General features: G+C 35.2%; 1 protein-coding gene across 1 annotated transcript in view; it reads left to right on the top strand.

The window, feature by feature from the left end:
• LOC149535231 (RNA-binding (RRM/RBD/RNP motifs) family protein) overlaps positions 1–20,310 on the top strand; it is a 148,739-nt gene extending 128,429 nt beyond the window's left edge. The window contains exons 4-5 of the mRNA XM_089804378.1: positions 17,664–18,566; positions 19,343–20,310. Of these exons, the coding sequence (XP_089660504.1) occupies positions 17,664–18,566; positions 19,343–19,418 (979 nt within the window). The 3' untranslated portion in view covers positions 19,419–20,310. The remainder of the gene's footprint in view (positions 1–17,663; positions 18,567–19,342) is intronic.
• Positions 20,311–24,647: the final 4,337 nt, after the last annotated feature.

Genomic DNA, 24,647 nt, shown 5'->3' with positions numbered 1-24,647 from the left:
TATTGGTTTGCTTATCCGTTACATATGACTTTGGAAGCTGATGCTTTCCGTCCCTAGCTGGCTATAGCTTGGACACCAATTTTCTATGCTAGGTAGTTGTTTGACATTTTGTCAAACACTTTGCAAGAAAGCATTTTATTTCACCAATCGGGCTCTTCTTAGAATTTGCTGAATGCTAGTTATTTTTCCTTATGATTTTCAATAAGATGCCCAACTGAAGGTAGTGCTGAAATATGCAAAAGTCTGTTGACTGATTTACAATTTAAAGTTGCAACCCTTCATTTAATTCAAATTCACATTCACAATCCAACTGACCTCAATATCAACATGGTGATTAATTGCAATTGATGTTTCTGATTAAAATCTAATAAATTTAGCAATAATAATTGAATTGCAAAACCTCAGAAATGTATTGACGTTGCAGCAAATGAAAATGCCGAATTTGTGGGGAATTACAAAGGCGCCCAGGCAGATTAGACACCCCTGTAAATTGCTTACTAACCACCATGAAATGTCGCCAATAAACCTGCCCAGGTGCCACAGGTTCTATCTCCAACAGCAGTAGTTATCTGACAGTAAAATGCAGATGTAAACTCCCAGCTCCAGACGTTAAGCAAGCAGATAAAAAACTGGACTCAATCACTTGATGATAACTGGTAAATCAAATGCCCAAATTCTGATGTAAGCAGTAGATGAATTGCAGACTTGAATCACCGAGGGTTTGCAGGCAAGAGGTATGTCAAAACACAGATTGTTGGATGCTTGGAATCAATGATGATTGATGCCAAATAGTTGGATTACCTCCTACACCAGCAGCAATTAGAATGGGCCGCCTGTATGCAGACCACAGAGCGATGCTTAGCAGCTGATGTATATGGCATTCTACACAGATATTACAACTCCAAAAAACCCTCAAACAAATCATCCCTTAGCAACAACAGGTACAGTAAAGGAGACACCACAAATTTGCCCAAATGCAAGAGTGGTCTCTACTCAGGTAGGAGATGATTGTAAACAATTTCCCAATTATGCAAAGTAAATTGCAATAACACTCACAGCACAAAAATTGGCTTCTGAGCAACAACATGAACAGAAAGAAGTCACAATAATTCTCAGTTCAGTCAATTCTTCCAGCCATAGGAAACACAGTACGAGAGTTACAACAAATATCTAGAATATAATGAAATCACTATACCTGAGCAATGATTCAAATGAACTCCAACTTCAAACCCTTATACCTTAGCAAGGGCATAAAACTTTAGCCTCAGAAATGTCACAAAGACAACAAGAGCAAAATAAAATAATCAAATAATTGGATGCCGTTTTCCAATGAAATGAGCTCATATTTATAATCCTTTAATGCCAAGAGTTTCCTAAAATGACAACTCCAAAAACTGTAGAGTTTCCCAAAAGATCTCAGCTCTTGAAACTTTCCAACACAACTCACTTTATAACATTTAATACTTGGCTTAGGCATATAATTAATTAAATAAATGTCTCCTTCCAATGATGATTCAACCCTCAACTTAAGTGAAATGATAAAGTTAAGTTATAACTTTATAATAAGCCATTTAATGATTTAATAATAATTTGGCCACTAAAAATATAATAACTCTCAAAACACTCATCATTTAAATATGTTGTCTGAAATAGGAGTCACACTTATTATTTCTCCATGTGACCAAATGTACTTTCTAAAAATAGAAAGGGTCCATCTCAATTAACACCTGAATTACCACAAATAGTAAGTACACAAATCTAAGCCCAAATGAAATTCATTCTGAGCCAAATGAACACCAACCTGTAGCTTACTGAAAGTGGAGAAGACAAGACCCTCCCAAGCCAGGCCACTGCCTTAGAAGACACTCTATTCACAATAATTAACCTACGAGGATTATAATAATAGGCTAATCTCTCAAATTCCGATGTTGGTGAAAATGGGGACATTACAGTCCTCCCTCCCTGAGAGAGATTGCTTTTCCTCAAGCAATTTGGCAACACAGTGAACTCCAACCTCCATTTGATCCCAAATGAAGAAGTACGTGACACCCCTGTCAACACTAAACCAATTACGTACCACTAACATCATCAGGACCAACAACATAACGTGTAGCATCGAATTCAAAACCTATGTTGATGATGTAGGAATTCAGATATCAACAAAAGACAACTCCACATGAAATCTCAATATACTCTTCTTCCCGGTCACCACCCACATAATATATACTAGATTGGAATCATGATCATCACCAACAATCCCTGAAAAAGACACAACTACAAGAGAACCATATGTACTCATGCCAATTGTATCAACAACAGGTGTAGCCACGTCAAAATATGTGGACGCAGAAACATCACCAACTGCCGCAATGGAAAACTGAACCGAATCTGCAGATGGTGAAAACTGAGTCCAACTCCACTCAGGTTGGTGATCAACATCAACCTCAAAAAGAGGATTTTCATGTGACAATGCTGCATCCATTTCGAACATAGGATTGTCCATGAAGTGAACCTTACCACTGTGCCGATCTAAATTGTAATGACTCTACCTTAACATCGCTCACCTCATCATCAATGACGTGTGCTATAATTAGAACACACATCAACAACACATGCATATCGCTAAACTGTTCAATAGATGCTCAACTGGCATAGAAGTAGCTGCGGATATGACTATATCATCGCATGCTTCTACTCCCACTATCACAAAATCGCTATAAAATGCATGATCCTAGGAACTCATGCCAACAACTACATCATTTGACTCGACAAGAATTCTCATCACAGTCCACATCCACTGTGTCTAATTCATGTGATGTTTCCTAAGAAATGTCCCGCACATATGTAGCCGCCACTATATCATCACATTTCACTCTTCAAAAAAGTTATATCATGCTTCACACGAATCTCGGATTTGAAATCAGTTGGGTCATCCGTTTGTTATTTTGTTTCAACTTCACTAACACATTCAATTGTTTCAGAATAGCAGACTGTATCACATGTTTTTCATCCCTAGGTGGTGAAGTACGTCTGCTGTGGGTATAATGTCTATCCGGAATGAATCTCCTGTCACCATCCATAACTATTGAATGCCAAAGCAAACAAATGCTATCAACCTTGAACAAATCAATGATCAAATACTAAGCCCAATTGCTGCAGGCTGGCAGGAAAACCGCTCTGATACCACTGTAATAACTCTAGCTGGCTATAGCTTGGACACACACCAATTTTTATGCTAGGTAGTTGTTTGACGTTTTGTCAAACACTTTGCAAGCAAGCATTTGATTTCACCAATCGGGCGCTTCTTAGAATTTTCTGCATACTAGTTATTTTTCGTTATGATTTTCAATAAGATGCCCAACTGAAGGTAGTGCTGAAATAAGCAAAAGTCTATTGACTGATTAACAATTTAAAGTTGTAACCCTTCATTCAATTAAAATTCACATGCACAATCCAACTGAGCTCAATATCAACATGGTGATTAATTGCAATTGATGTTTCTGATTACAATCTAATAAATCTAACAATAACAATTGAATTGCAAACCTGAGAAATGTATTGACATTGCAGCAAATAAAAATGCCGAATTTGTAGGGAATTACAAAGGTGCCCAGGTAGATTACACACCTCTGTAAATTGCTTACTAACCAGCATGCAATTTCGCCAATAAACCTGCCCACGTGCCACAAGTTCCAACTCCAACAGCAGTATTTATCTAACAGTAAAATGCAGATGTAACTCCGAGCTCAAGACGTTAAGCAAGCAGAGAAAAAACTGGGCCCAATCACTTGATGATAACTGGTAAATCAAATGTCCAAATTCTGATGCAATCAGTAGATGAATCACAGACTTGAATCGCCTAGGGTTTGCAGGCAAGGGGTATGTCAAAACACAGATTGTTGGATGCCTGGAATCAATGAGGATTGATGCCAAATAGTTGGATTGCCTTCTATATTAGCAGCAATTAGAATGAGCCACCTGTAAGCAGACCACAGAATGACCCCTAGCAGCTGATGTGTATGGCATTCTATACAGATATTACAACTCCAAAAAACCCTCACACAAATTGTCCCCTTAGCAACAACAGGTACAGTAAAGGAGACACCACAAATTTGCCCAAATGCAAGAGTGATCTCTATACGTAGGAGATGATTGTAAACAATTTCCCAATTATGCAAATTAAATTGCAGTAACACTCACAGCACAAAAATTGACTTCTTAGCAACAACATGAACAAAAGGAAGTCACAATAATTCTTAGTTCACTCAATTCTGCCAGCCACAAGAAACACAGTACGGGAGTTGCAACAAATATCCAGAATATAATGAAATCACTATACCTCAGCAGTGATTCAAATGAACTCCTCCAACTTCAAATGCTTATACCTCAGCAAGGGCATAAAACTTTAGACTCAGAAATGTCACAAAGACAACAAGAGCAAAATAAGATAATCAAATAACTGGATGCCTTTTTCCAATGAAACGAGCTCATATTTATAATCTTTTATTGCCAAAAGTTTCCCAAAAGAACTCAATTCCAGAAACTGCAGAGTTTACCAAAAGAACTTAGCTCTTGAAACTTTCCAACACAACTCACTTTATAACATTTAATACTTGGCTTAGGCTTATAATTAATTAAATAAATGGCCCCTTTCAATGATGACTCAACCCTAAAGTGAAATTATAAAGTTAAATTATAACTTTATAATAAGCCATTTAATGATTAATAATAATTTGGCCACTAAAAACATAATAACTCCCAAAATACTCATCATTTAAATATGTCGTTTTAAATAGGAGTCACACCTATTATTTCTCCATGTGACCAAATGTTCTTTCTAAAAATAGAAAGGGTCCATCTCAATTAATACCTGACTTACCACAATTAATAAGTATACAAATCTAAACCCAAGTGAAATTCAATCTGAGCCAAACGAAGACCAACTTGTAGCTTACTGAAAATGGAGAAGACAAGACCCTCCCAAGCCAAACCATTGCATTAGAAGACACTCTATTCACAATAAGTAGCTTACGAGGATCACAATAATAGGCTGATCTTTCAAACTGCGACACTGACGAAAACAGGGACATTACACCTTGACTTAGATTATAATTATCTTGTTTGCTAATCGTATATACTGGCACTATGTGTGATTGCATATTAGTGTTTCTGATCTGATTTGATGATGACTGGTCTGCAACTTCTTAATTGCTCCCTCTATGTGTGCTTACTGTAGTATATAAAATATTGAATCTATTAGTTTTACTGTAGATAATTTCCCAGTTCATTCCTTAGTTTCCTCAGTTGACCTATTATTTCTGATCAAGTGTATGCTGATTATATCTCGTTTTTATTAATGTTACTTCTGTTAACACTCAGAGAATTATTTTCTAAATATGCAGTCATGGACCAAATATTAACTGTATGTATCATGCTGATATCATTTAGTTATATTGCTGGGTGTATCAGATGTTTGCAGCGATAAATTCTTCAATTCCTTGTCTTCAAATTTTCTCGTAGGATGGTAGGACCATGCTCTGATACCACTATAATGATTCTTGCTCTCTGCCGTTGCTCCTTTTTATTACAATTCCATGTTGAAGTCCCCTCAATGTTCTCCTACTTGAAAATTATATCATATAGTTTGAAAGGTTGCATCTTTTGATTTTTAAAAGTCATATTACTTCATATAAGGATATTAATTATTATTTCATTTTAAGAAAATGTTTAATATTATTTAATATAAACATTATATATCTCAATTAAATGAGATTTGTTTCAAATATCTCATTTTATTTTAGTATTTATTAATTTGTAATATGATTTATATTATATCATGTTATAATATAGTTAATTTAATAATAATATATTATATTATATTTTATTAATATTTAATATTTATAGATTAATATGACTTATTAATATTACTGTGATTAATATCAAGATTAATATTAATGTTCAATATTATGTTTACTAATTAACAATTGTAATAAGATATTTGAATAGAGTATGTGTTTAGAATATATTTGTATTGTACACACTAATTAGGGCTCATGACAGAAACTTGGAAGAAGTATACATTGAGAAACTAGAGGGGTTTCTTATATCAAAGGACGAGGAATCTTTGTGCAATTGAAGAAGATACTTTATGGATTGAAACGAGCCCCAAGGGCCTGACGCTCAAGACTTGATTTAATATCTTCAAGAGAAGGGTTTCAAAAGAGGCATTACGAATAGCAATCTCTATATAAAAAATGGAGGAGATAACTTGTTGGTTGTCATAGGCTATGTGGATGACATTATCTTTTGTTATAGCAAAGACAAGATGTGGAAAGACTAGGCCACCTAAAATGCAAAAGGAGTCTGAAATATCAATGCTTGGTGAATTTTCTTTCTTTCTAGGTTTGCAAAGCTTCAAAACAAATAAAGGCATTTTAGTTTCATAAGCCAAGTACACTATGGAGATTTTGAAGAAATTCAGAATGGCAGAATGGAAGAGTGCAATCCACTCCCATGGTCATAGGTTACAAACTAAGGATAATGAAACCCTTGATGCTAATGAAATCCTATACAGATCCATAACATTTATGAGACTTGACATTATACAAGTTGTAGGATTGGGGGCTGTTAATTCTGTAACTTGTTAAAGCATACTGATCTGAGAACAGATCAATTCTATCTAAGATGGCATGATAAATATAGGACAAAATGTTTGCATTGTTTCCTTTATAAGATCGACGCCTCTCCTTAGGATGTTTGTTTAAAACTAAGCTAAACTCAATTGTGTATGTTTGTGAACTTAATCATCCTTAGAGAATTGCTGACTTCTAGAGGATTAGGCAAATAATTTGGAAGAGACATGTCCTTTCTAAGGACATGTCCCTTGACTCCTATACTTATAGAGGGTAAGGATGAAGTCTAAGAGCACACAAGATCAATACAAGTCTGCTCCTTAGTCATTACTGCCCACATACGAATTGCAGAATTAAAAGACAGAATTCTGATTTACATTTCCAATTCAATTGAAGGCAATACTTAGAAGTTATTCTTAGCAAATCACAAGGAGAAGAAGAAGATCAAATCTAGTCTATATTCAGTCATAGAATTTGCAGAAACTTTACATGGCATCAGAGCTTTGGTAGTCGAACCTAGGCTTTGCAAAATTTAGTAATCAGACTTTATATATTTCTAGCAACTATCTCATATCTTGAATGGCATACACAATCAGACCTGAGGACAGGTTTGATGGGAAAGAACACTTTGACGCCCGGAAATTCAGAATCATGATGATTCTTGAAGAGAATGATGTAAAACAATTTGTTGATAAAGCATCCAAACAACCATCAGTTGAATCTCATAAATCCATCTGGAGCAAAGGAAATAGGAAAACAATTCAAATCATATTAGATGGAGTAAAGAATGACATTGTACCTATGCTAACTAAACATGAGACAACATTTGATATGATGAATGCATTACTAAATGCATATGAGGTCACTAATGCAACTAGGGTTCTAGCACTAAAAAGACAACTAAATAACATTCAGATAAAGAAAGGAGAATCAATGAATTCTTACTTCCTAAGAGTTGCTGGCATTAGAGATGAATTGTCAAGTATAGAAACCATTATTAGTGACACGGAACTAACGTTCATGGCTATAGATGGATTGCTATATTTGTGGGAAACTTTTGCACAAGGAATAAGTGCCAGAGATAAACTCCCTGACTTCAATAGACTTAAAGGGGATTGTCTTCAAGAAGAATAAAAAAAATTAAAGAAAGGAGGGAAACTGAAAACAAAAGATGGAGAACTTCATATTCTTAATACCAACTCCTATAAGAGCAAGAAGAAAAAGGGAAATCAAAAGAATAGGAAACCCAAGAAAAATCTATCTAAAATAAAGTGTTTCAAATGTGAAAAATTTGGACACTACAGATCTAATTGTCCTGAAAATTCTAAACAACAAGAAAACTGTACAAATGTTACTAGGGAATAAGATACCTATGATCCTGAGAATCATGTATTGTACTCCTCACCATCAAATGAAATTTTAAATAAAGCATGGGTAATTGATAGTGGATCTTCTAGACATATAATGGGATAGAAAGAAACACTAGACTCTTTATCAGAAAAGGTTAACGATGAAGTGACCATTGGTGATAATTCAACACATTTCGTTGAAGGAATTGGAAATTGCACCTTGAAACTAAAATCAAGAAATACTCTTCTTCTCAAAGGTTACTCTACGTATCAGGATTTAAAAGAAATCTAATCTCAATCACATCGCTTGAAGATGATGGGCATAATGTTGCATTCGTGGATGAAAAAGTATTAACCTGGGCAAAGAACTCCTCATTCAAGGAAGCAAAGTTGATTGGTTAGAGAAAAGAATATTTGTATGAATTGAATACAGAATCTTGTTGACCTATTCAAGCCTTAGTTCATGAAGCTGTAGACATAAATGAAATATGGCACAAAAGATTGGGCATCTAAATTTCAAAGCCTTATCAACTATGGAGAAGATGGTTACTGGATTACCTAAACTAAATAAAGACCACTCAAGCATATGCAAAGGGTGCGCTTTGGGTAAGAACACTAGAAGTCCATTTCATGATAGCTCAAGGAAAACAAATAATGTTTTGGAATTAATTCATTCAGATTTATGTGGACCTATGTCTGCTCCTTTTGGAGGATTCTAGTATTATATTTTGTTCATAAATGACTTCTTTAGGAAAACATGGATTTACTTCTTAAAATACAAAGAATCAGAAGAAATCCTAAAGAGAGTTAAAGAATTTAGAACTTTAATTGAAACCTTTCACGGCACAAAATTAAAACCCTTAGAACTGATAACGGAGGGCAATATGCCTTAGACTTGTTTAAAAGGTTTTGGAAAGAATCAGGGATTAAGGGGGAGTACACTGTTCCTTATAATCCAGAACAAAATAGGGTAGCAGAAAGAAGAATAGAACAATTATAGAAGCTGCTAGAGCTATGATCTTTGATCAAAATCTAGAATATTACATTTGGGTAGAAGCCTCTTGTACTGCTGTTTATATTCAAAATAGAAGCCCACATTCTTACCTTAGAGATAAAACTCTTGAAGAGGTATTTACTAAGGTCAAACCTAATATAAGTTGTCTTAGGATTTTTGGGTGCCTTGCATATATCCATGTTCCAAAAGAAAAGAGAACCAAGTTAGAACCTTCTGGGAAGAAAGGTATTTTTGTAGGGTATAGAGAAACATCTAACGCATATAGGATTTTTATACTTGGACAGAAAAGTATTGAATTTAGTAGGGATGTAATTTTTGAAGACGATCTAGCATTCAAAAGAGCCCTATGTTCTGAAGAACCTTCTCCTTTACCTAGTTTTGAATGAAATAGTGAATCTAGGTCCTTGAGGGAGAACTTAGAAGAAATTGAAGATGAAATTCAAAATCTAAATCTTGAAGAAACTCAAAATTCAAAGAAAAGACCACTTTGGGCCATTAAAGTAGTAGAAGAAGCACAAGACTTTGCTACACCTTCTGGAACAGTCAGAGAAAGCAAAAGACCTTAAAGGTTCTCTAGTTATACAAAAAACATGAGTGATTTATCCAAAACAGAACCAACCAATCCTTTTGATGCTATTACACATACAACTTGGAAAGAAGCTATGACAGAAGAATATCAATCTATTATGAGGAATGATGTTTGGGAAATTTTTCCAAGACCTAAAGAAAAATCTGTTGTTTGTTCCAAGTGGATATTTAAAATAAAGCATGCTGCTGACAACAACATTGAAAAGTATAAAGCTAGATTTGTAGCCAAAGGATTTTCTCAGAAGGGAGGGATTGATTATGAAGAAACTTTTGCTCCTATTGCTAGATATACCTCTATAAGAGTAGTCTTAGCAATTGCAGCATCAAAGGGATGGAAAGTACATCAAATGGATATAAAAACAACATTCCTAAATGGAAAGATTACAGAAGAAGTATATCTGGAGCAACCTGAAGGATTTGAAACTCATGATCCTAATGCTTTTGTTTGTAGGCTTAAGAAAGCTTTCTATGGGCTTAAACAGGCTCCTAGGGCCTGGTATGAAAGAATTGATAAATATCTCACCGGCTTAGAATTCTCTAAGAACGAAGCCGATCCAAGTTTATATTATAAAAGAGATAGAGGATATGGTAATTCTGATACTATATGTTGATGATTTACTAAAAACAGGTGATGATCATCTTATAGATCAGTGCAAGAAAGATCTAAGTAGAGAATTTGAGATGAAAGATTTGGGACTCCTTCATTACTTCCTAAGGCTGGAAGTATGACAAAATTTTGACAGTATCATACTTAATCAAGGGAAGTATACATAAGACATTTTGAAGAGATTTGGAATGTGGAATTGCAAGACTATTTCTCCTCCAATGGAGACTAATCTACATAAACTTAAGGAAGCAACGGCAGAATCACCTTCCATAGATTCTACTCCCTACAGACAGATGAGTGGATCCCTTATGTACTTAGTAAATACAAGATTGGATATTTGCTATGCTGTCAATGCCTTAAGCCATTTTATGTGTGAGCCAAAGGATATTCACCTAGTTGCAGTTAAACACATTATGAAATACTTACAAGGCACTCTTAATTTTGGACTCAAATACAAGAAGGTTGGCTTAGATTTATATGGATTCACTGATTTAGATTGGGGTGGAAGTGTTAAAGATAGACAAAGTGCTCTAGGATGTTGTTTCAGTTTAAGATCAGCAACGATATCTTGGATATGCAGAAAACAGTCTTCAGTAGCCTAGAGCTCCATAGAAGTCGAATACATTGTAGCAGTGATTGCCTCTCGAGAAGCAGTTTGGCTAAGAAAGTTGTGGGATTATTTGGGCAAGCTATGAATCCTATGATTATTCATTGTGATACGATGAATCCAATTTTTCATGACAGGTCTAAGCATATTGAAATTTCTTACCATTATGTAAGAGATATGGTAGACAGGATTTCTGTAAAATTAGAATACATTTGCACTGCAAATCAGACAATAGACATACTCACCAAACCTCTATCTAGAGTGAAGATAGACCACTTCAGGAGAAGACTTGGTATGGTTGAGTTGTAATCCATTTGTACTCCTTAAATTATTAATAAAATAATTTTATTTGTTAGGCTGTTGACTGTTATGGGCTCCACCATTTGTATTCATTATTTAAGAGGTGACGATCTTTGAGATAATGAACACTTGTATAAAAGATATTATGAGAGATGAAGATCTCTTAGATAATGTGCTAAACAGTAGAGTTCTACTGTAAGATCTAGATGAGTTTAAGATTGTATTGTGATGTTGACATTGCTATGTCAATGAGTCACAGTTTGGATAAAAGAAGAATTTTATTATTCTCTAGGTTTATCCTGTATTCTGGTAAGTCTTAAACTCAGGATCATGTTGTGATATAGAAATACCAGCATCTATGAGTCACAACTTGGATAAATGAAGAAATTATATTACTCTTCAGATTTATCCTATACATTGTATTCTTTGCAATACTGTTATCACTAGTATCAGTGATTTGTCATACTACAAGCTTAGTAATATGACATTGTATCATGTGTTCTATGATGCCACATGCTAAGGAGATTCAGATAGATATAGAGTATCAAATCTTGCTTGTTCATCTTTATTGATGTTGTTAGCTATGATCTCTCAGTATGATTATCAAGTTAAGAGGGAGTGTTAATTCGGTAACTTGTTAAAGCATATTGATTTGAGAACAGATCAATTTGATCTGAGATGGTATGATAAATATAGGACAAATATTTGCATTGTTTCCTTTATAAGATTGATGGCCATCCTTAGGATGTTTGTTTAAAACTAAACTAAACTTAATTGTGTATGTTTGTGAACTTAATCATCCTTAGAGAATTGCCGACTTCTAGAGGATTAGGCAAATAATTTTGGAAGAAACATGTCCTTTCTAAGGACATGTCCCTTGACTCCTATACTTATAGAGGGTAAGGATGAAGTCTAAGAGCACACAAGATCCATACAAGTCTGCTCCTTAGTCATTATTGCCCACATACGAATTGCAGAATTAAAAGACAAAATTCTGATTTACATTTCCAATTCAATTGAAGGCAATACTTAGAAGTTATTCTTAGAAAATCACAAGGAGAAGAAGAAGATCGAATCTAGTCTATATTCAGTCATAGAATTTGCAGAAACTTTACAGGGGCATGCTTTCATGTACCACCAAAAGAGACTCATGTGAGGCTATTAAAAGAACGATCAAATATCTAAAAGGTACTAAGGATTTTGGGTTCTGGTATCTGGGATGTGAAGGAGTCACCCTCACAACGTATACATATACAGGATGGCTTGGCAATGTTGATGATAGGAAGAGCACAAATGAAGGAGCATCCTTTCTTGGTTGAGTAAAAAGAAAGCTTCAGTTTCCTCTCATACTGTAGACGTCAACTAAAGTGAAGTAATAGCTTGTTGCACTTGGGTGTTATCGATGAAACAAACCTTAAAATACATTGAGGATGAATTGAGCATACCATCCCCATATTGTGTGATAGTACAAGTGCTATAGACATATCTAAAGTTTCAATTATGCGCTCTAGGATGAAACATATCTAGATCAAATATCATTTACCAAGAGAAAAAGTGCTTGAGCAAGAAGAAAGGTTGGAGTATGTTGCTACTAAGGAGCAAATTGAAGATATTTTCAGAAAACCTCTTCCAAAAAAAACTTTTGAGTATGTAAGAGACAAGTTGAGAATGGCATCATTCTCATCTATAAGCTCTTCATGAAAAGCATGAATTTAGGGGGAGCTATTCACTTATCCCCGACGAGAAAGGGGGATCAATGAGGAAGAGGGATCATTGTGTAATCAAGATCATACCATTAAGAGGTTGCCATCAATGAAAAAGGGGAAGATTGTTAAACAGTTTTCATTGATGTCACTATTGGACAAGCTAGATTAAATAAATCATTGATGATGCTATCAGTAATGAAAAGGATGATGTGGAAGTCTAAGAGTACAAAGAAGAAAGTTGTATAAGCCAACATTAGCATATTAAAGATGACGCTGAAAGGTAATTACAATTCAAATAAAAGATTCGAACTTACAGACATGGAAACCAATGTAAGGATATCAATGGCATTGGCTTAGCAATGGCTATAATGGATATCATGAAACTACACGGAGGAACTTTTACCAACATTAATGCTTCCGAAGGTCAGGTCAATAACAAGAACAAGCAAACTCTTAATAGAAAGACAACAGCAATCATCAAGAGAAAAAAAGGAAGCGACTATAGTAACAGAAGCAACTTTATTTTAAGAATAGTGATTGGTATTTGTAATATGGCAGAAGCATTTATATAATATGCAGGACAATGCAGTGATTGGCTAGTCCAAAGATAAGTCAGAAAAGTGAGTAGCAAACCAAAGAAAGATTAAAGGATATCTGTGCTTCATGATTACGATTCATAATACACGGTGGGATTTTGTTAATGATTAACTGTGATTTGAAGAAGGTGGCGAGTAAGACATGAAGGCAATGAACTTTTTAATAAATGAAGAGGTGCGATCCGTTCAAAAGAAATTACAATTAAAATATTAGCAGCAACTTGATATCGTATGAAGTGTGATTTATGAGATACATTCAACTCATGAAAGAGGTTTATCTATGTTAAGGAATAGGTGCAATTATTTGAAAAGAAGTAATTTGTTTTGAAGTGTAACTTGTTGGGATGCATCCATTTGCTGTGAAAAGGCGTGACTTTTAAAAAAGAAATGCACACAGAGATGAAAAATGAAGTTTGAGAAGCCTATATTGTGTTGTGTTAAGGCAATTGATCAATCAATCAATCAATACACACACACACACACCATATTTTGAGAGAGTAATATATGAGGAAATTATATCAAAATTGAGGAGAAAATAATGATGAGTTTATAGCAGTTTTTAAGATGATACAGTGATCAGTTTCTGGCAGTTTTATGATCATCATTAGCAGAATATATTGGTGAGTTTGGTGCTTCATCTTTGTGAAGTTGGTGTTTCATATTTAGTGATTGGTGCCTCTAGTAGGTTGATGCCTATTAAGTGAAGAAATGGGTGTTTCATAGGTGTTGGTTCCTCTAGTAGGTTGGTGCCTACAATTTTTGTAAAGAAGTAAACATGTAAAAGTATTAATTTGCCGTGGTTTTCTCCCATTAGGATTTCCACATAAATCTTGCAATCCTTTATGTTTTTAATTGCATGTGTTATTGATCAATTTTTATAAGATATATCCATTACATCTAATCAAAGTTGATAAAGTAAAAATTTGGTAGCTATACTGATCCACCCACTACCCCAGTATAGTTGTGTGCTCTTCAAGAGCCTAACAGTGAACGATGAAGTTGACCATCTATTGGTTTCAAGTGAGAGTGTGGGCATCAAGAGTCTACCATCTGATCAAATAAATGCCTTGGTATTATTGTTTGATTAGTTACTCCCTTCGTCATTATTGTTCTGATTTGATCAGTCTAGGCATATCCATACATTCCAACATTTGTGTCAAAATATTTCCAACTGTTGCTGTCCTCTAGAAAGTCATTAAGTATTGTGTTTGTGCTATTCCCTTCATCTCTTATTTCCAACTTCTCATACGTACTCCTATTTGTTCCTTGATCAGAAAGTATGAAAAAGAAAACTCTTCTTTTGGATTTTCTAGAAAATTAAACTGTCATCTTCTCGAATTTCTCTCATAGTACTTGTTAGCCCTCTCACCTGGCTACATATGAGTTATCTGTTTGCATCAATTTATCCAGCTCCCAACAGATTGGTAGGAAACCATATATGTTGGACCAATTTTCCTTGCATTCAGACAAATGTTTGATGAAATTGCTAATTGATCAATGCTGTAATATTTCAGCTATAATTACTTCTTTTATTTTTGTGCTTGGATTTTAACAAGCATTTAACAAAATACCCAATACATTAAAATCTGAAAATTAGTTAAATTTTTCACAAGTAAATCCCAATTTATAGGTTTCCAGCAATATTTTTTTAATACCACTATCAATAACTACAAATAGATTGCTGAAAAGATTGATGTCTAGCATTGTTTTTTGTTCATCTATAGACTTGTGTTGGATGCCTAAACACATTTTTATTCAGGCTACCATGACTGTTGCATGTGATGAGACCTCTATGCTAGACTGTATGGTATAACCCTTTATCATCTTGCTACACCCTATATTATTTGGATGTGTGAGCCAAAGATGGGTGTGAAATCTGTCATTGATTGGATGGTGCCTTCATAAATCTCATGTCTTTTACAAAACTTAATTACTCTTCCTTGACTGTTCAATGCCCTATTAGAGGTCTTTGGTTGGCGTGGGAGGGTCCCACAAGCTCCCTACCCACAGTAATGCTGGAATCTCCATGTACCCTTTTTCATTGTTGATTAGCTAGGAAGAAGTCTAATATCTTAAAAATACTGATTGTTGCCGCCTCTAACTGGTATAGCCAGCTTATAGAAGTGTGTGGCCTGCTTTGTCAATAACAATGTCTCTAAAATAGACAGCTAGATATGTATCTTTTCTTTCCACTTCATCCCATAGCCCATACCAAAGCTCTATCTCTCCATAAATTTAAATAAAAGTATGCCTGCATATATATATCAGAAGTAATTTTAAATTCACTCTCCAAACATGGTCAGAATCTGAAGAGGATATCAATTCAATACTTGGGCATTAGTCTCCTCATTCTTCAAACATTACATGCACTTGTAAATTTGGAATGAATCTACCTGTAATCGGCTAGAAGGGTTTTCTTCCTTGAAACCAACTTGCCATAGGGATGAATAATTGCTAGCTTCCGAAGTTGGGGTTAACAAATAACAATGCAATGAATGACTTTTCCTTCTCAATTCTCCTATTTGTACACTTTTTCTGAAAGATCAAGCCATTGACATATGATTGAACTATGGACATTCTGAATATTGTTTTCTGGATTAAACTGTATTCCATTATTATTAAAATGGACATTTTGGATAATACTACATGATCCATCATGTTGAAGGACACTGTCACAGAACACCTGTGGTTGGTCTCAATGCCTCTTCAGCTTAAGTGTCTCATGGTAGACTAGTAATAATTGGGGAAATATTATTGATATCAGGGAGAGGGTGTCATGATGCTTTAAGGACGTAAGTTTTCTTCTGATCTTTTTGTGACATGCTTTGAATGCATACAAAATGGGAGGAAGAACAGTAGAGTTTATCCCAATTTTATAGGTGTAGTTTATTCTATGCTCCAAACATTCCAATGCAACTATGGGCATTAAAGGATCATGGTTTATGGCACTTGCTAGAAAATAGTTCATAACTGTTTGTTAGACTGTTAAAATTAATTACAGAAGAACAAATGTACTCGTAAAAGATTTGCTTTGAGGAGGTAAATTTTCTTCTAATCTTTTTGTGAGATGTTTTAGTGCACAGAAAATGACAAGAATGGTAGAGTTTATCCTTGTTTCATGGCTGTAGTCTATTTATACTCCAAAAAGTTTCCCATGCAACTATGGGCATTAGGATTTGGTCTGCTTACACTCACCGCTCTCTCTCTCTCTCTCTCTCTCTCTCTCTCTCCACACCCACATCCACACTCACACCCACATGCACAATTGCTCCAACTTAAAATATTGTATTTTACATTTGGAGACTAAGTTGGTTTACTTCTAGGAGGATATTTATTGCTCGATTAAAGCTGATATTTTTACTTGAAAGTAACCTCTCTCCCTCTCTCTCCACACGACACAACTGTTTTAACTTAAAATATTGTATTTTACATTTGGAGGTTAGGTTGGTTTACTTCTAGGAGGATATTTATTGCTCAATTAAAGCTGATATTAACCTCTCTCCCTCTCTCTCCACACAACACAACTGTTTTAACTTAAAATACTGTATTTTACATTTGGAGGCTAAGTTGGTTTACTTCTAGGAGGATATTTATTGCTCAATTAAAGCTGATATTTGACTTGAAAGTAACCTCTTAAAACAAATGTTAATTAGCTTCTGATGCCTCTAATGAAAATTAAGATTAACCAAATCAATTACTTGAGGCTAGTGTTTATGTCATGTTATACCATAGAGATGGTGGTTTTTGTTGCCATGTTTGGTCATGGTCATGCAATGGCCGTGAACATATGAAAATAAGTTCTTGTGTTGATTGGACCCTATGAGTAAAGCTTCTGACAACAAAGTTCTTTCTGCATTTGTTAGTGCAATATGTCGATATATGGTAGATGTAAGTTATTATGTCAATCTTTCTCTTCTAGTTTATTTGAAATAGGCTCAAAATATGCACATTCATTATAGCAGCCTTTGTTGATGTATGGTCTATTGCTCGAGTGTTTTTGACATACAATGTATGTCATTTTCTTGTTTGATGGCAGTTCTGGTTTTTATTACATCTTGATGTAACTAGAGGTTTTCTAATTTATCACTGCCGTGGTGATTGTATCTCACTTCATATTTACATAGTGTATTTTATTGGAACGCTTACTGGTTGGTATATTTGGCAATGAAGTTTCATTGAAAAGAAAGGTCCTAATCCATTGTTCAATTCTCTTGAGTTTAATGGCTCTGATGAGAGATTTATTATGATGCTTACTGGCTGCAGATTCATAACACGATTTAATGGAGAAAGTATTGTCTTTGGAAAAATTGAGAAGAAAATAAGTTGTTGCCTGGCAATCCCAAGTGATCTTAGAACTTCAAGCTTCATAGCACAAACTTCTACAACAGCACATACTCTGCCTAGGCTAAGAATCCGAGAGAAGAGTACTGAATCTATTGAAGGTTTATTAGAGTCTGCTATTTTTCTACATCAGCAAAAGGAAAACCATGCAAAGTTCTCCATGAAGTTCGCAAATGAACATATGAGTGGGATGACTGACGTAAACAATTCGGAAATGTCTGGTTTCAGTAGCATTGTCCAAAATGATGGCCTAGATCCTTCAGATACAAGGCCTTCTTTGAAAGAACTAAACATGGATTCACCACCCGGTTCATTGAATGATGATGCACTTAGGGCAGATGATGCTGTGGAGTTTTATGACCACAATGGGATAACTGAAACCAGTATTGCAAATTTTCAGAATGGTTCACAAAAGGATTGCATGCTTAACCAAGATTTAAATAAAGGCATACAACATTCTGACAACTGCCCAAAAATTTTAGATGATTTCATGGATTCAAATGGTGAAAGATCATCCGAGAATGTAGAAAAAATCTTGTCTAGTAGTTGGAAGATAGGAAAGGTTGATGTATATGATTACAGAGGAAAGAAGCTGGAACTACCTCAGGAAGGCACATACATTGCACAATCCTCTGCGACTCAAACTTGGGATTCTGAGGCTAAAAATTGTTTGTCAATGGAACCAAACATTGTTTCTACTGACTCGACTTCTCACAATATAAAAAAAAGACAAAAGAAGAAAAGACAAAAGGAGCATAAGAGCAAAAACCCAATAGAAGCCAATCCCTCTGATGGTACTGCTGTATTACATGGGTCTGCGAACAGGTATTTCTTGATCCCCCTCTTGAAGAATAAATTTTTGTTTTCTTATGATATAACATTTTTCTTGAGTTTGAACAACTGCTAGGGTTCGCCTTTGAAAAATTGTGTGAGGAGAAGGGTTGTTAGATATCATTGAAGGGCATATTCTTATTAAATTGCTTTATACAAATGTCTTAGGTGTGACCATGAATGGGTTTCCAGAGTAATTCTTAAGCACATTGGTCTTCTATATTTATGACAACTTTGTCAATTTCAACAAGAATAAATTGTTTTGCTGAGAATCGTAAAGTATGGTAAAGAGTGTAAAGGAATATGCATTAGGCCTGGGAGCTTCTAATTATTATTCTGAGTGTATTAATTCTGCAAATTTACCACTGCATATACCTTAGTTGTTTTCCTTTGCACTTTTATAATGATGGTTATTTATTTGCGTGATGTTTCTCATGCCTTGCACTAATCACACTCCTATTCAGCCATCAAACCATGAGCTAGATCTTCAATAGTCAATGGTTAGTTTCCAGCTCTGCTAAATAGATGAATATAAATTTTCTCTTTGACGGACTTCAGTTTTTATGCTTCATGTGTATATACTTCATAATTTCAAATGTTATAGCTTGGGGTTGGTGCACTTTTTCCTGATCACTATGATACAAATCGTCTTCTCTTGCACCCCATTTAGTAACAGCACTGTTAGCTTGGAAGTTGTTCAATTCTTTTAACGATTTCTATTTACTTGAGGGGATTTAGGTGATCCATTCACTTCTGTTGTGATGGTGCAGATTGAAGAAGAATGGGAAGAATATATTATCAGCTGTGCAGGTCAAATATGGACAGAATGCTAAATCTACAAAATAATAGTACATTGTTCCACAGCTTATACACTCAGCATCCCTTCGTGTGGGGTGCTCAATATTTTCTTTCGTAGATACTCCAAAAGAAAGGTCAGGAACTGCATTTATTACCCCTTGCAGAAAACTGAAGTGGAAGGTGGGGTTAAGTTACAGATGTCTATGTTATCTCTGTTGGATTGAGATTTGGCAATTATCTCTTTTACATTTTTGAGATGTTTGTCAATCAAGCAAGGGTAGTGAGGGATTGAAGGAGAAGTTGCACCATGTGATTTGGGCACACAGCAGATTCATGTGCTTATTTTTTTATGTCTTGGCAACAAAAAAGTAAACTTGTTTGATTTTTTTGGTGTGGTTGAGGTCATGGGCTCTAATGGTTAGATACCCATACTCCACAAGAGTGTGTAGCAGGATTGAAAACCCTGTTGACAAATTACATGCCTCTATCCACCTTTATGTTTCATAGAATATTTTCCATTATGTAAGATTCCATCTTGTCATCTTGCCAAGCTACCAAACATTGATAAGTATGAAAGCTTGTGCTTAAATTTTCAGCTACAAGTTTCCATGCTCAGCACAAGTGCATATCTTAATGTTTTCCCAATCCACAGCTTGCCCATCTGTGGAAAATAGGAAACCTGGGAAAACCCTCCTATTTGGAGATCACAATTGTATTAAAATACCAAACTAGAACCATCCATGGGTCGAATTGTTTCAGCTTTCTTTCTTCCTACTCAACGTTTCATGAAGTGTTCTCAATTGTAGTTCACGGAAGAAAGATGATGTATTATGGTACCCATGTGACATTACTTTTCCTTCTTGATGATGAGAAAACTTAAGCTACAACATATTCATTATAACAAGTTCAAGTATCAACAAGAAAATTTAATTTACATCTATCGTTTTTCTTTCTTTGTGCCAATCTAAATCCCTTATTTTTACCAAGGCATGTAGGCCAACACAAGAATCATATTCCCTTAACTACATGGTAAAAGTTAAAATTCATTATTCAGGGCCCCGCCATACATTTTACAGTAGCCTAGTCATGAGTCACATATTATACCGAAATAAACTGCATTTAGTGGGTAATCATAAGGCTAGGATTCAAGTATCTTCAAGTTTATAGCCTACAGTCATTCAAAAGCAAATATCATATCATGTTCTTTCAAGTCAAATACAGCCTCTGAGTACACTATTCTTCCAAATCCTTTTTCCAGTAAGATTCAAGCAGGAAAATCAGAATCAACTAATAAATATGCACAAAATTTAAGCGAAGAGGACCTCTAGATGATGGTAGATATGTTTCTGCATTAGAGACACTCCAACAACCACTCCATATGATTTATATTTTCAGAGCAAGAATACCATTTTCAGTTTTCCTGAGTTCAGCATAGTCTAACAAGTAACTCTGAAGCCACATGATAAATTCACAAGAAATTAGGTCAAAAGAAGTATGACAATCCAAAGTTTTTTGTGCATTCATAGGCATTCAAATGAACATAAGACTCTATATGATATAGACTTTGATAGCAAGATTTTCATATTCATCATTTTAAATAAGTCATTGTGCCATCTAGAAGAGTTTCGTAGTGCAAGAGGATCCAAGTGGATGAGCAGTGTTGCATTAACCTAATTTTTTTTCTATATTTTCTTTTTTTAATTGTTTTCACAATGGGTCAACTATTGTGTTTGTGATATGTTAAATTTTTTTGGTTGCATTTTTGTGTGTACTTTGGAGCTTAAGGAATGTTTTATGATAACATGGAGAATAGTGATGGAGGCAATGGTATCCAATGGGAGTAAAGGTGGAAGCAACATTGTGCCTCTTGAAAATAGATTATGAGCTTGTGTGAAAAAATGCAAGTAGTGAGTGCTGTTTGGATACTATGTAAGGTTTGTGATGCCTTGTAGGATCTAGTTTGCACCTACAAGAAGGGATGCATGAAGAATCCATTCAAAGGTTGATAAGTGTAAAGATGAACATTTTAGTTATGCTAGATTTTCTTGGATGAAGATTATTCATGAGTAGCACTAAATGTCATCTTGGAAAAGACTAGGAGCTATAGTCGTGTAGATGGAAGTCCAAGAATCATGATATTTTAGAATGCTAGTTACAGATAAGTGGCTAATAAAAATGCCTTAGTTTCTACACCTATAGCAAGATCGAATCAAATTTTATTATCATAGAGATGAACATTTTCCTTTTGTAGATTGAGACAAAAGTATTGAAGTTAGAGCTGAATTTAAGATTGAACAAGGTACTCAAATAAATAGGCAACCTTAAATAGGAGACACAATCTTTTCAAATAGGCTAAACATTAATTAGTTAAGTTGAATAGGATATTGGGCTCCATAGATTCCAAGGGCCGTTAAGTCTAGTTCTTCTACATACAATTGGGACTAAGTCTTTTCTCACATTTAACTATTTTTTCCTTATTTCCATACATTCTTTATGCAACATTAGGGATTGTGTGCCAATTGTTCAACCGATGTGCTTTCTATCTACATCACTTGGCTTTAAAGCATCAATTGACTCCTATAATTTAAAATATGTAAACTCCATAGCAAAATGCATTTTGTGCATGCTACATTGCACATGCACCAAAGCAATATGGTCTATGGCCAATAGTGGCCTTCAACACGTTAACTAGAAATAATGATTTTAAATTATTTCTAAAGTTGACAAGGGCAATGCCATAGTCATCTTGGACAAGTAGGACTATGTCACCAAAATGCTCTCCTTTCACATTGAAGCAACTATAGGGTCCTCTATTGTAGTCCTTACCCCAAGATTTTTAAGTGTGTTAAGGCGGCCATAGTGGGTTCCTTTCTTGATGATGAAACCAAAAAGTGTCTTCTTCCTTCGAAAGAAGTGACTCCTCACATGTATGGGGTACCTAAATTCCACAAAACTAACACACCTCTTAGGCCTATAGTAGACATTGTTGCTCTCTTGCTTATAAGCTCTCTTCTTTCTTCTCTGAGCTTATCCCCTGGCTCATTGGACATTTTGAATCTTTTGTTAAAGACACAAGACATTTTGTTCACTTTATTAGGGATGCCCATCTTGATTACAGTGACCTCTTAGTTTTGATGTGGTGTCCCTTTTCACTAAGGTCCCCATTCTTGATGTGCATAAGATGAATTCTGAGATTGTATCTTTAGTGGAATTATGCTTGAGATCCACATTTTTCTCTTTCCATGGTGTCGTCTATGAGCAAGTTGAAGGGGTAGCAATGGGTTCTCTTCTTTCCATTGTCATTGCTAACCTCTTCATGGAACAGTTTGAAGGTAAAGCCCTCTTATCCCCTCCTTTAATCCAAGGTAGTGGAAGCATTATGTAGATGACACCAACATATGTTGGCCCCATGGCCGTGATAAGCTTGAATACTTTTTCTCTCACCTTATAACATTTATCTGTCCACATTGACCTTCACATTCACTCCTCATTGCATCACCAACCTGCACAAAAAGTTGGGATCCTTAAGATCCTAGCCTTGAGAGCTTATCCTATTTGTGATGAAGATAATATGAAACAAGAGCTTGAGCATTTTCATCACATCTTCAAATTGAATCCCTAGGTCCCTTACCCAAGCTAATTCTCGTTTCCTTCCCATTTTGTTCATCCTCACATTTATCAGGTTGAACCTCCTACCGTTGCTTGTCATACGTTGAAGGTATATCTCACAAGTTATCCAAAATCCTCTTGAAGAATCACATTCATTGTTCCTTCAAACCCCTCTCCTTGTGAGAAATTGTGTTCCTTCTCTTAAAGATCAAGGTGGCTTTCTCATTTGACACCCCTTACATTGGTGTAATTAGGTGCTCAATTAGGACCAGGATCAAGAAACATGGTGTTGACATCAAGCATGAATGACTGTCAAGTCTTCTCTTGCAGAGTGGTGCAAAACACCTAATGAATGTTACCAAGGACCTAATAAGGCCTTGGAAGTGTCTTTCATATTGTAATAAGGTATTTTATGACCTTCATTCTTGCAGTAATGCTCAATAAGGCAATGGATTGTAATAAGGGCATAATAGGCAATCAGGTCCTAGTGGTCAACATTGGTCAAAGCCACCTTGAGAATGACAAACTGGTCATTTTATGTTTCCAACATGCTTTTAGGCTATTAAGAACCATTTGTAACCATTTTGGTGGACATTTGTGTCAAAATGCAAAAGTTGCGAAAAATGTTGTCAAAACTATCAATGTTGTTAAGTGGAACTTGACAACATTTGACAAGAAGTTGGTTCCAATGACTAACCAATCAAATAGTCCTTGGACTTGGTTGGTTCATGGCTACTTAGGGCCTTGTTGATCGAATATGAGTTTGTTGTTGAAGTTTTGAAGAAATAGCAAAAGTTGAGAACTATTTTGTGCTCGTTTTTGTGCATTTTTTGCATTTTTTGCATTTATGTCACATTGTATCATATTGGAATTGGCAAGGAGAGTCAACAATGGTGTAGATAAGTGAGTCAGAAAAATTTTGCCACAAGTTTGCAGCCATTTGGTAAAATTGGAAGGAAGATACTTTGATACGATCACAACTAGTCTATAAATACACCAAAACCCTAGGTCTTGAACAATAATGGGATTTGCTTGACATTTCACCATTGGTTCTGACCAAATCTCTGGGAAATGTTAGGCCTATGTGTGTACCATATGATCCAAGTTGTTGCAAATCAGTTTGGCCAAGTGGTGGATTTTGGCAACAAGTCCTAGGTTAGTATCTCCATGTGACAAGCCTAGGCTAAGTGCATTCAGACATGCAAAAGGTAGTAAATAAATGATGGGTTCCCAATAATGATTTTTAATATTCCTGATAGATGTTACAAAGGTTCTTGAAGCATTGGGTTGGTTGAGGAGTGTTATTGGTGTAAGCTTTAGGGAATGAACCAATTTAAGTGCCTAATTGACTTAGATTGAGGGTTTTGTGGAAGAGTGGGTTAGGAGAAAACCCTAATTGAGAAATTGCGGTATTTTGTAAGAAGTGCAAATGGATGTTTGAAATGGTCTTCAATTCATGCACTTTTTTGAAATATGTGGGATAAGGCTTGAAAAACTAGAAACATAGACCTAATTCTATTAGGTATCCTAGTAGGCTATTTGCAATAACATTGTATGAAGATTTGGAACTTTAATAGAGGATATGGGGGACGTTGTAGGATATTTCTAAAGGACACTGGGGACACCTCTAAGTGATCAAGGAGTATGACGAAAATACCCTATTATGCT

Source organism: Cupressus sempervirens, chromosome 10, assembly GCF_028749045.1.
Source record: "Cupressus sempervirens isolate cs-2001-9-10 chromosome 10, ASM2874904v1, whole genome shotgun sequence".
Lineage (NCBI taxonomy): Eukaryota > Viridiplantae > Streptophyta > Pinopsida > Cupressales > Cupressaceae > Cupressus > Cupressus sempervirens.
Note: the sequence above shows the minus strand (reverse complement) of the source record. Positions and strands in the feature narration are given on the sequence as shown.